General features: G+C 42.7%; 1 protein-coding gene across 2 annotated transcripts in view; it reads right to left on the reverse strand.

Annotated features, from left to right (window-relative positions):
* ST6GALNAC2 (ST6 N-acetylgalactosaminide alpha-2,6-sialyltransferase 2) overlaps window positions 1-8,111 on the reverse strand; it is a 73,201-nt gene extending 65,090 nt beyond the window's left edge. Inside the window, exon 1 of one of the 2 annotated variants that reach the window (XM_088458222.1) lies at window positions 8,056-8,111. In XM_088458222.1, the coding sequence (XP_088314348.1) occupies window positions 8,056-8,066 (11 nt within the window). In that variant the 5' untranslated portion in view covers window positions 8,067-8,111. The other variant, XM_088458221.1, reaches the window with a different exon arrangement.
* Window positions 8,112-12,378: the final 4,267 nt, after the last annotated feature.

Raw genomic sequence — 12,378 nt, forward strand, 5'->3', positions numbered from 1 at the left:
ATAATGAGGATAGGTCCGACGTAAAAAAAAAACATGACACTAAAGGCCCCCATACATCAGCAATTGATTGCAGCAATCGTGCAATTTGCAATCGATTGTGTATAAAAATCTTTCCCTTTTTCAATCGATTGAAAAAGGGATAGATTTTTATACACATTAGATTGCAAATTGCACGATTGCTGCAATCAATTGCTGATGTATGAGGGCCTTAAAAGAAATGAACCATGTAATTAAGTAACAGCGCCTATGGAATCCTCAAATAGAGATGGTATATGACCATGTCCGAGGGAATAACCATTTCTTTCTAATTACTAAATGCAACATCCCATCAGGTAGGTAAGAAATTGGTAAGTAAAAATCTATACCCCCAGATTTGTACCCACTTTGTATGTTCCACTGAGCAGAATCATGGGTAGAATACGTTGAGGTGTCGGGGCAAAAGTATTGGTGGCAGCCTCACTCACAGGCATGGGCATAGGCATAACAGATTCTGATGGGGAACTAGCAAGGGTTGGGGAACTCAAATTCACTCATTAACTGAGACGGGTCAGTCAAGCAAGGGGGCTGGTCATTCATAGAGACCAGGTTGGGGTCTAGAAGGGACAACATGTTATTAAACCTGAATAAGCAGACGTTGGTTCTGTGAAACATGTAATTTTTTTGATTATTTTATTCTAGTTTTTTAATATACATATATATATATATATATATTTTTTTTTTAAACCCAATTGCGTTATTTCATTGTAATAATTATTTTCAATGTCTAACAATGAAATTTTTTTTTATTATCGTCTGGTGTAATTAGATAACACCGTTATAGACTAATAAACTATAAATTATTTGATTACTGGAATTTTGCAAGCAAAATTTTTTTGGTTTTAAATATCTACACAAAGCTCAACAAACTCTGGGCCTGATTCAGAGCCGGACGCTCTGACCAGAGCGCTCGCTCTGAATCAGGGCCCTCCTACCTAAAAATGGAGCGGCCTCTTGGACGCTTGCATAGCTGTGGGTTACCACCCACAGCTTATGCGAGCGTCCATGATGATGGTCGCGATGGTCAAGACCATCGCGACCATCGGGCTTGCTACGAGACCCTGCGGTAGGGGCTCGTTGCCGCAAGCCCTGGAGTGATTTTGGCTCTATCAGAGCCAAAATCACTCCCACTGACATCACTAGTGATGTCAGTGGGGCCGGACCCAGACGGTAGGCGTTCCCATGGGAACGCCTCCGTCTGGCAGCCACGCCCCCAGCACGCCCACCAAAGGGGGCATGCAGTCACTCACCATCGACAGCACGCTCCCTTTGGTGCGAGACCCCGAGCGACGGATTCCCCGTCGCTCGCCGGGTCTCGCGCATGCGCACGACGGAGCTCCCTCCGTCGTGCGCATGCGCATTAGGGCACCATCGACCCGCTTGCGAGCGTCCTGCGCTCACGAGCGGGTCTGAATCAGGCCCTCTATATTAAACCGACGGACATCGGTTTTGAAATACAAATGTCCAAGGCTTCCATCATACCCCATTCAAGGTGAGTATACTACTTAACCTTGTAGGACCTTGTATTGGGTTTACTGATTTGCACTATGTAAACTTGTCATATGTGTTTTCCCCCATCTATGGAGTGACCCAAAGATATCCAGATCTACGTTGCATTATCCAACCACCTCAGGACCATGGTGAAAATTGTGTCCAGCGCCTATCACCCACCGGTAAATGGATAGATCATAGAAAGCGCTGGAACCATCCTGTATTTCCACAACTGTCTTTTGGGGGGCATTGTTGAAAGGCTCCTACCATTCCAAGCTGCACATCTGGATCTACCATTGGATCTAACAAGGAAATTGGCGCCAGTCTCTATGTTATTAAACCTGCTATATATGTCAGGTATCACGATATTTAATAATTCCATCAACTAACTGGTTAACCAGTGCTTCAACATCAGACACCGCATACACCAACTCCAACCCTGGCGAAGCAGAAAAAATTTAGGAAGAACACTCTCTCAATTGAGAAGATCTGTATGGTAACACATTGCAATATTGAATAGCCTGTGGGAAATATGACATGGATGATACCTGTCAGTTAGCTAAGATATTGCACAATGCTACCCAGTTACTAATAACACAAAATAAATGAGTAACAAGGATGGTAAGTTATATGACTTAGAAAATAATTAAGTAAAAGCTTTAGACACTATTAGCTTCTGTGGGCAACATCTCCACTTCTAAAAACTCTCACTTTAGTAAATATACCAATAAGTACAAAAAGAACAAATTGCAGTTCTGCTGATACCAACAAACAATTCAAAGCTGGACACTAAAATTTGTTATATAAAAATAAGGCATACTCTTTCTTGGCTTTATAACTGTATTCTGGTAATCATAAAAGAGCACACATCTTCTTCTACAAACGCCATACGATGCCAAAACACATAACATAATCTAAACCTTCTAATAACATACAAACAATATGAAACCTTACATAAAACAAATACAAACATTAACTACTATTAAACAACTTGCCAAACAGACAGCTAATTAAACAGACAGTTTTGAAGCGTAACCAAATGTAGTTGTTGATCAGAAACAAAAGGGGGATAAAGAACGGAGGTGCACTTAGGGTGTGCCGTCCAAGCCCCCTCCCCCTTTCCACTATATTTGTGTATTTTGTACACTTGAAGGTTGAGACTCCTTCTTCTTGGTATTTGCACCCCACCCATCTGCCCATCCCCTGTAACACTATAAAATTTACTTTATTACAATTTTACAGTTAAAATATGAAAACACTGTGAACAATAAACATGTGCAAATTCCTAGTGCATACAATAAGGTTGTCAATATTTGCCAACACATCAACTGAGGTGCTGGACTTTCCCACAGTGCACAGAGGTTATTTTGCTTTGTGCTACTTGTGCACAGCCAGTGTGTGCTGGGGCGTGAGGTGAGTATGTATATTTTGGTGAAAGCTTGGTGTGTCAACATTAGTTGTTGTTTTATAAAGTGTAAACAAAACATCACCAAAAGTCTCGTTGCCAGATAATGATGACTCTCCCAGACTGGGAGATGCTATGGGGTCAATCCAATTAGGTGCAAGATCCTCGCACCCGCGAGTAACTGCGACTATGTGCCGCAATTATGGTAGCCCTGGACTCACACATTTCTGTTCACAGCCCCATCGTTTAGCAAGCAAAAATGTGCGAGTCTGGGGAGGGGGCTTTTCTATGCCATTTCACTTGCAGTTCGCCCCCTTCGCACCGAATGTGTGAGTACTGCTGAATGCTCCGATAAAAATCAGATAAATAAGCGAGATATTGGAAAATATGTTCAGGAATCCCTGAGGGAAGTTACAGATATGTATTTATGGGATAGGATGAGTTTTACATTAAAAAACAGTGAAACTGCTCTATAGATCAGGGAGCAGAGCTCTGTAGAACAGGAAACAGTGATCTGCAAAACAGAGGGCAGAGCTCTGCAGATCAGGGAGCAATGATCTGCAAATCAGAGGCAGTGCTATGTATTTATTTTATTATTATTTTATGTGCTTTACAATTTGAAATAACATTAATAGAACAAAACTGGGTTATAAGAGACCGACATAAAGGTAAAGAGGGGGCAGTTATCTACAGAACAGGGGGCACTGTTCAGAAGAAAAGGGATCAGAGCTCTGCAGAACAGGGAGCAGTGCACATTTGAATAAAGGAATGAAGGAACAGCAAATGTGACTGTCTGTTTTAAAATGGAAACCAGCGTTCCTCAGGGATCCCTAACAGTGCATGTTTTCCAGATCTCCTCAGTATCACAAATGAAATAATTAGCTCCACCAGTGGATTTTTTAATATGTGTCAGTCCTTAATGGATACCATGCACCATGTTAGGTAAAACATGCACTGTTAGGGAACCCTGAGGACTTGAGTTGGGAAACACCATCCTAAACAATGAACTATAAAACTAGGTGTTTTCAATTTTTTAAACAGGAGCCAGGCGGTGGGTCATTCCATGGTAACTCACGTTACAAAGTGACATAGCAAGTATATGCATGGCTATTGAAAAAAGGAATATATGTGAAATTACTTTTATTTACTGAGAAAATAATAAAAAAAAGGTCATGCTTTAGAAAAACTGTATACAGGAATTGCTAATTATTTGCTATGTCACTTTGTAACATAAGTTACCATGGAATGATCTAAGTTGTCAATCCTGCATAGTAGGTTAAAATTCACCACAATTGAGCGATAAGAATAAAAAGTAAGGTTTTGTATAGAGAAATAGACAATCCAGGACAAACTGAACAAAAAAGTTCAATTAAAAATTAATTTTTGGATGAGTGGCAGTAGGAGGTGAGATTTATACAAAATAAGATAGGTCCGGGGGTTAAAGTTCAAAGGTGCCCATACATTAGATCACAGGTTCTCAAACTCGGTCCTTAGGACCCCAAACAGTCCACTTTTTGTAGGTCTCCCCACAGAATCGCAAGTGAAATAATTAGCCCCACCTGTGGATCTTTTAAAATGTGTCAGTGAATAATGAACACACCTGTGCACCTGCTGGGTGACCTGGAAAACGTGAGTGTGTTGGGTCCTGAGGACCGAGATTGAGAACCACACCACTAGACGATTTAATTGAGCGATTGAACGATATTGTTATAATTCGATAATCGTTTGAAAAACGTTTGCAGATTTTTTTAAAATTGTCTAAAACGACCAGCGATGCGCGTGTCCGCTGGTCGTTTAGACATCTATCATCTTGCAAACATGCTGGACAACCTGACGATAACATCAGGTTCAGCATGTTTGTAGATGATTGATGTGCCTACACTGAGCGATTGGTCAGTGTAGGTCAGTGTAGGCACATCACAGACTGATAAACGACCGCACGATTACAATGTCGTAATCGTGCAGTCGTTTTGAGGTCTGCTAGTGGATGGGCACCTTAAGATTGGCAAATGAAATTACAGCATGAGACACAGGAAATCTTGCTCTGTGGCAGTGCAGGTGCATTCAGGAGACCAAAGCGTATGTAAAGAACCAGACAGACAACCGGGAATAGGACATTGTTGTGCGAGATTAGATGTAAAATTAGTAGCAATAGGAGAAATTGGGATTCTCATAGAGGAAACAAAACTAAATGCATAGTTCCACTGTAATCTGTAATAACCAGGAGTTCAGTCATGTACTCACCTTCCTTAAAATCTGCAGAATATATCACTTTTATAAACCAAGAAAGGTCCTAAACTTAGCTTTATTTCACTCATTGCTCCTGTACCTGTAATTTGCTCCTATTACTGGAAGTCCAAACGTGCAAATATTGTGCAACAAAACTTTTCCCTTTACTTGTCCCAAGGACTAGCGCTTGTTACACAGCGCTTTTTCTTAAACTGTGCTGCGGGACATGGTGATTTGCAGGAATAATAATAGAAACTCTCTCTCTCACATGTACAGTCTTATACACAGGCATAATCACTGGTCACTGAACCTTAGTGCTGGTATGGAACATTTAACAGAATGTAAATTGATAGTGATAATATTACAACTGAAGCAGTGGGAGAAGTGACATTATGGGAATACAGTACCACCTTATAGCAAGTTGTAACCCACTTAAACAACTGTAATTAGTAACCTGTAAAAATGACAATATTTAATAGCACTTACATCTAACATTATAGACATGTACTGTTAATGTAAATTTCAGATATGACAGGAAGATACCTGATTTCAGATCTAGGCCCGTATTCAATTAGAGGCGAAAAGTCGGAAAAGTTTCGCCTGTCCGACTTTCTGCCTCCTTCAGAGGCGGAAACTTTACACACACGCCCCCGCTTTTCTCCATATTCAATTCCTAAACAGGCAAAAACGGAAAGCGACGAATGCGGAACAGGCAGGAAGTATTATCAGAAGTGGGGACATCAGTCTGTACCCCAAAAAAAGATACAATAACATAGGGAACCAATGTAGATGTGTACTAATACCCCTAATAACAGTGTTTGGGGTACTTAAGTAGTTTAAGCAGTATTTCTTGGTGAAAATAAGTAGTCCAGTCAATTTGGGGTACTCGAAAATGGGTGCTAGCATATTTTTAGGTCTCTAAAGTGAACTTAAAAAACGTGAAAAACCCCCCTCATGCATGCACCTGCAATCCCAAAAACACTTGACCCCTCCTTACAGCACCCCAAGAAGTCTATTTCAGTAGTTTTTTGGAGGTGTTGAGGTAATTTAAAAAAATTTATTTTGCTGATTTGTCCTTTGGGGGGCTGTCCCAAGGGTTCTGAGTTGTTTCCCCATCTTTGTACCCCAAAATAATGATTTTGCACTTTTTTTCTCCTGCTAGTCATAGGAGATACTTTTCCGCCTATTACAATACATTGACTTTCCGCTTACATGAAATCGTCCTGGAATTTAATATGGAGATACTTTGAAAACCGGTGGAAAGTCCGAATCCGCGGAAACTTTTCTCCAAATGGCACTTTTCGCCTCTAACTGAATCCGGCCCCCAGGGGGATATTTATCAAAAACTGGAGTGAGAGAAAATTGTGATAGCTAAAGCACTAACCAATCAGCTTCTAACTTGCATTTTACAAGCTGTGTTTGAAAAATGACAGTTAGGAGCTGATTGGTTAATACTTTTTCTCTCACAATTTTATCTCTCATCAAGCTTTAGTACATAGACCCCCTAAACCTGACTTTCAGTGATTTTTAAGGAATTTTTTTCCCCAAAAAGTACTGGTAAGTCGTAAGTGAGTTATCCAAGAAAATCCCCTTATGAGATCTGAGACTGGTGACAACTATTACTTTTGTGGTATTACCTAGCACAGGTAAGTGACAGAAGGAAAGTGGGGACTGCAGGAAATAAGGATGGGATGTACTTACAGTGAAATAACTATCACAGGTGGAGTGACAGCATTTAGCAGGAGGATAGAAAGTGGCGACATTTGTTATTTCCTTAAAATAACCTCATGTTATAACCCTGGACCATCCACAAATCCATGGTTCTTTTCAGGGGATGTAGTCGGCCGCTGGTCACAATCCCGACAGCGGAATGCCGGCTAGAGATTTATGATAGTCGTCAATATACTGACGCCTATCATAATCCCGACGCCGGAACGCTGAGGATGACATCACGAACAAAGGTATGTCCGGGGCACCCTTAGTGTTAGCCGTGGGGGTAGGGGGTTAGGATTAGGGAGTCTAGCGGGTTAGGGTTAGGTTTAGGGGGAGATTAGGGTTAGGCACCCCACGGGGTGGGTTAGGGTTAGGCACCCCCAGGGAGCCTAACCGGCCGGCATTTCAATTCCATTCCCTTTTCAGGTATACGATATCGCTAGGTTCTGCAATAATGCATACTATTAACCTAAAGCGAAGTTATCTTCTTTATATAAACAGGACTCTAATCAACTCTCATTCTGGAATTAATTTCTTACATGAACTGTGGCTCTTGCAAGAAAAAGCAAAACACAGTGCTAGTACAATGAAGGGGTCCAGCAGATCGAGCGGGGGTGAGGAGGGGTTGGGGGGGATACTCAGCAAATGACAACAAAACACAGTACAAGCAGCAGGACAGTAAGAAGAGTCTGAAACGCACCTAAACTCCAAGTACATTGCTAACTTTATTACTGCTTTACTACTTGATAGTGCTACTCACTGTCACTCTGCGTGGCGGTCAATCATATAAGGTCCCTCATTATAGGGATGCTCAGCTTCCAACTTCCATCCCTATTTCTCCAATGCGTGCCCTTACCTGCCAGAAATGACGAGTGATGTGTAGTAGTGACCATAGAACACTGCGGACACTGCCAGTCCGACCACCACGCACAGAAGTCTCAGCCAACGGGGACGCATCTATATAGAGGAAAAAGCAGCAAGCTCCGGATAACTCGGGAGTGTCAGCTTGGGCAGCTGGGCGATCTCTCGCCAAAAGATGAAAAAATGACCAAGGCAGTAAATATAAATCTCTTCCCAAATTTAAGTTGCAAAGACCTGGAAAAAAGTTTGAAATCCACCCTCTAGCAAATGAAGGAGCCACTGCTAGCCAGTAACTCGGCAACAGACGCTGGGTTACTCACAGTGCTATCATGCTCCCTCTGTAGGGAGATACAGAGGGAGACGCCTCCCACTCACTTCAGCTGCTGTCCTTTCATCGTATAAATGGCCAAGCTTTACATACTTCTGTACTACACAAAGCAGCAGGCATGTTAATATAGTGTACACTGTACTACACAAAGCAGCAAGTATGTTACAGTATACTGTACTACACAAAGCAGCAGGCATGTTATATAGTATAATGTACTACACAAAGCTTCAGTTATGTTTTAGTACTGTACTACACAAAGCTTCAGTTATATTTTAGTACTGTACTACACAAAGTAGCAGGCATGTTATATAGTATAATGTACTACACAGAGCAGCAGTCATGTTATATAGTATAATGTACTACACAAAGTAGCAGGTATGTTATATAGTATAATGTACTACACAAAGCAGCAGGCATATTATATAGTATAATGTACTACACAAAGTAGCAGGCATATTATATAGTATAATGTACTACACAAAGCAGCAGGCATGTTATATAGTATAATGTACTACACAAAGCTTCAGTTATGTTTTAGTACTGTACTACACAAAGTAGCAGGCATGTTATATAGTATAATGTACTACACAAAGCAGCAGGCATGTTATATAGTATAATGTACTACACAAAGTAGCAGGTATGTTATATAGTATAATGTACTACACAAAGCAGCAGGCATATTATATAGTATAATGTACTACACAAAGTAGCAGGCATATTATATAGTATAATGTACTACACAAAGCAGCAGGCATGTTATATAGTATAATGTACTACACAAAGCAACAGGCATACTATAGTATACTGTATACTGCACAAAGCAGCAGGCATGTTATAGTATACTGTATACTGCACAAAGCAGAAGGCATGTTATAGTTAGTGGTGTGCACCAGCCACTTTTCGTGTTTTGTGTTTTGGTTTTGGATCTTTCTTCGTGTTTTGGATCTGGATTGATCTTGCCAAAACCACCCTTCCGTGTTTTGGGTTCTGGGTTTTGTGTTTTGGATCTGTATTTTTTTTTTAAAAAAGCATAAAAACAGCTAAAATCACAGAATTTGTGGGTTTCTCTGCTCCTATGCTATTATTAACCTCAATAACCTTAATTTCCACTCATTTCCAGTCTATTCTGAACACTGAACACCTCACAATAGTGTTTTTATGTCCAAAAGGTTGCACCGAGGTAGCTGGATGACTATGCTAAGCGACACAAGTGGGCAACACAAACACGTGGCCCATCTAGGAGTGACACTGCAGTGGCAGACAGGATGGCAGTTTGAAAAACTAGGCCCCAAACAGGACATACTGCAAAGAAAAAAAAGAGGTGCAAGATGGAATTGTCCTTGGGCCCTCCCACTCACCCTTATGTTGTATAAACAGGACATGCACACTTTAACAAACCAATCATTTCAGCGCCAGGGTCTGCCACACGACTGTGGCTGAAATGATTGGTTCGTTTGGACCCCCACAAAAAAAGCTGGCAATTAATCTATCCCTGCACAAACTGGCTCTACGGAGGCAAGATGTCCTCCTCATCCACCGATTCCTTACCCTCTTCAGTGTTATGTACATCCTCATCCTCACAGAGTATTAATTCGTCCCCACTGGAATCCACCACCACAGGTCCCTCTGTAAGTTCTGGAGGCTGGTCTCCCTGAAAGAGTTGATAATTCATTTTTATGAACATCATCTTCTCCACATTTTGTGGAAGCAACCTCCTACGCCTTTCGCTGACAAGGTTCCCGGCTGCACTAAACACTCTTTCGGAGTACACACTGGAGGGGGGCAACTCAGGTAAAATAGAGCCAGTTTGTACAGGGGACTCCAAATTGCCTCTTTTTCCTGCCAGTACAGGTACGGACTATCTGACATGCCTACTTGGATACTGTCACCGATGTAATCCTCCACCATTCTGTCAATGGTGACAGTATCATATGCAGTGACAGTAGACTTGTCAGAAATTGTTGGCACGTCCTTCAGTCCAGACCAGATGTCCAAACCGGCCCTTGACTTATGACACAGGCGCATGCTTGGCGCTGCTGCTGTGTTGATGCACGTGCGGCTACTGCGCATACATTTCGCACACAAACACAGAAAAAAAAGAATTGTTTCTTTTTTGTAGAGTGCACTTTGGGAGTTACACCACCCTTTAACAGACTTATGGGACACAGGCGCACGCTTGGCGCTGCTCCTTTGTTGATGCACGTACAGTGCACACAATTCACAAACACAGAAGAAAATGTTTTATTTTTGTTGGAGTGCACTTTGGGGATTACACCACCCTTTAACAGACAGACGCACGCTTGTCGCTGCTGGTTTGAGGATGCAGGTGCGGCTACAGCCCACACAATTCACAAAGACAGAAAAAAATATAATTTTTTATTTTTTGTGGAGCACACTTTGAGGGTTACACCACCCTTTAACAGATAGACGCACGCTTGTCGCTGCTGCTTTGAGGATGCAGTTGCGGCTACAGCCCACACAATTCACAAAGACAGAAAAAAAAAGAAGAATTTTTTATTTTTTGTGGAGCGCACTTGGAGGGTTACACCACCCTTTAACAGACAGATGCACGCTTATCGCTGCTGCTTTGAGGATGCAGGTGTGCTACTGCGCATACATTTGACACACAAACACAGAAAAAAAGAAGATTATTTTATTTTGGTTGGAGCGCACTTTGGGGGTTAAACCACCCTTTAACAGACAGACGCACGCTTGTCGCTGCTGCTTTGAGGATGCAGGTGCGGCTACAGCCCACACAATTCACAAAGACAGAAAAAAAAAGAAGAATTTTTTACTTTTTTTGGAGCACACTTTGAGGGTTACACCACCCTTTAACAGACAGACGCACGCTTGTCGTTGCTGCTTTGAGGATGCAGGTGCGGCTACAGCCCACACAATTCACAAAGACAGAAAAAAATATAATTTTTTATTTTTTGTGGAGCACACTTTGGGGGTTACAGCACCCTATAACGGACAAGCCATCTCACCCTTTACTTATGACCCAGGCGCACGCTTGATGCTGCTCCTTTGTTGATGCACGTGCAGCCACAGTGCACAGAATTCACAAACACAGAAAATAATTCCTCCACCATTCTGTCAGTGGTGACAGTATCGTATGCAGTGACAGTAGACATGTCAGAAATTGACATTGTTGGCACGTCCTTCAGTCTGGACCAGATGTCCAAACCGGCCCTTGACTTATGACACAGGCGCACGCTTGGCGCTGCTGCTGTGTTGATGCACGTGCGGCTACTGCGCATACATTTCGCACACAAACACAGAAAAAAAAGAATTGTTTATTATCTTGTGGAGTGCACTTTGGGGGTTACACCACCCTTTAACAGGCGAGCCAGCCGGCCCTTTACTTATGACACAGGTGCACGCTTGGTGCTACTTTGTTGATGCACATGCGGCCACAGTGCACACAATTCACAAACACAGAAAATATTTTTTTATTTTGTTTGGAGTGCACTTCGGGGGTTACAGCACCCTTTAACGGACAAGCCAGCCAGCCCTTTACTTATGGGACACAGGCGCACGCTTGGCCCTGCTCCTTTGTTGATGCACGTGCAGCCACAGTGCACACAATTCACAAACACAGAAAATAATTTTTTATTTTGTTTGGAGTGCACTTTGGGGGTTACAGCACCCTTTAACGGTCAAGGCAGCCGGCCCTTTACTTATGACACAGGTGCACGCTTGGCATTACTTTGGTGATGCACGTGCGGCTACTGCACACACAATTCACAAACACAGAAAAAAAAATATTTTTTCTTTGGAGTGCACTTTGGGGGAGCACCCCTGATGCACAGATCACCCCCTGGACAACACTAGAGCACCCCTCTAGGACTACAGCCTTTATGGGACACTGCACAACACAGTCCAGCCAGCCCCTATAGACTTTGGAGTGGACACAGCCCCTATGGACAACTGACTGCACAACACAGCCCAGCCAGCCCCTATGACAGCAGCACAACACAGCCCAGCCGCTCCTATGGACAACAGCAGCACAACACAGCCCAGTCAGACCCTATGGACTGAGTGGTCACAGCCTCTATGGACAACAGCAGCACAACACAGCCCAGCCAGCCCTAGCTCCCACCCTCTCTCTTCACTGTCCACAGCCGAAGTGAGAAATGGCGCCGACGCGGGGACCTTTTATAGAATCCAAAACCCGCGAGATCCGGAAGGCGGGATGATGACGTTTTGCCTCGATTTCAGTTCTGAGGCAGGCAGGAAAAGTCGAGCCTGACTAGGATCGGGGGGGTTCGGATTTCAGAATTCCGAAGCCGCTGATCCAGTATAGTATACTGTA

This window comes from Taudactylus pleione, unplaced genomic scaffold, assembly GCF_031769625.1.
Source record: "Taudactylus pleione unplaced genomic scaffold, aTauple2 ptg000817l, whole genome shotgun sequence".
NCBI classification, from domain to species: domain Eukaryota; kingdom Metazoa; phylum Chordata; class Amphibia; order Anura; family Myobatrachidae; genus Taudactylus; species Taudactylus pleione.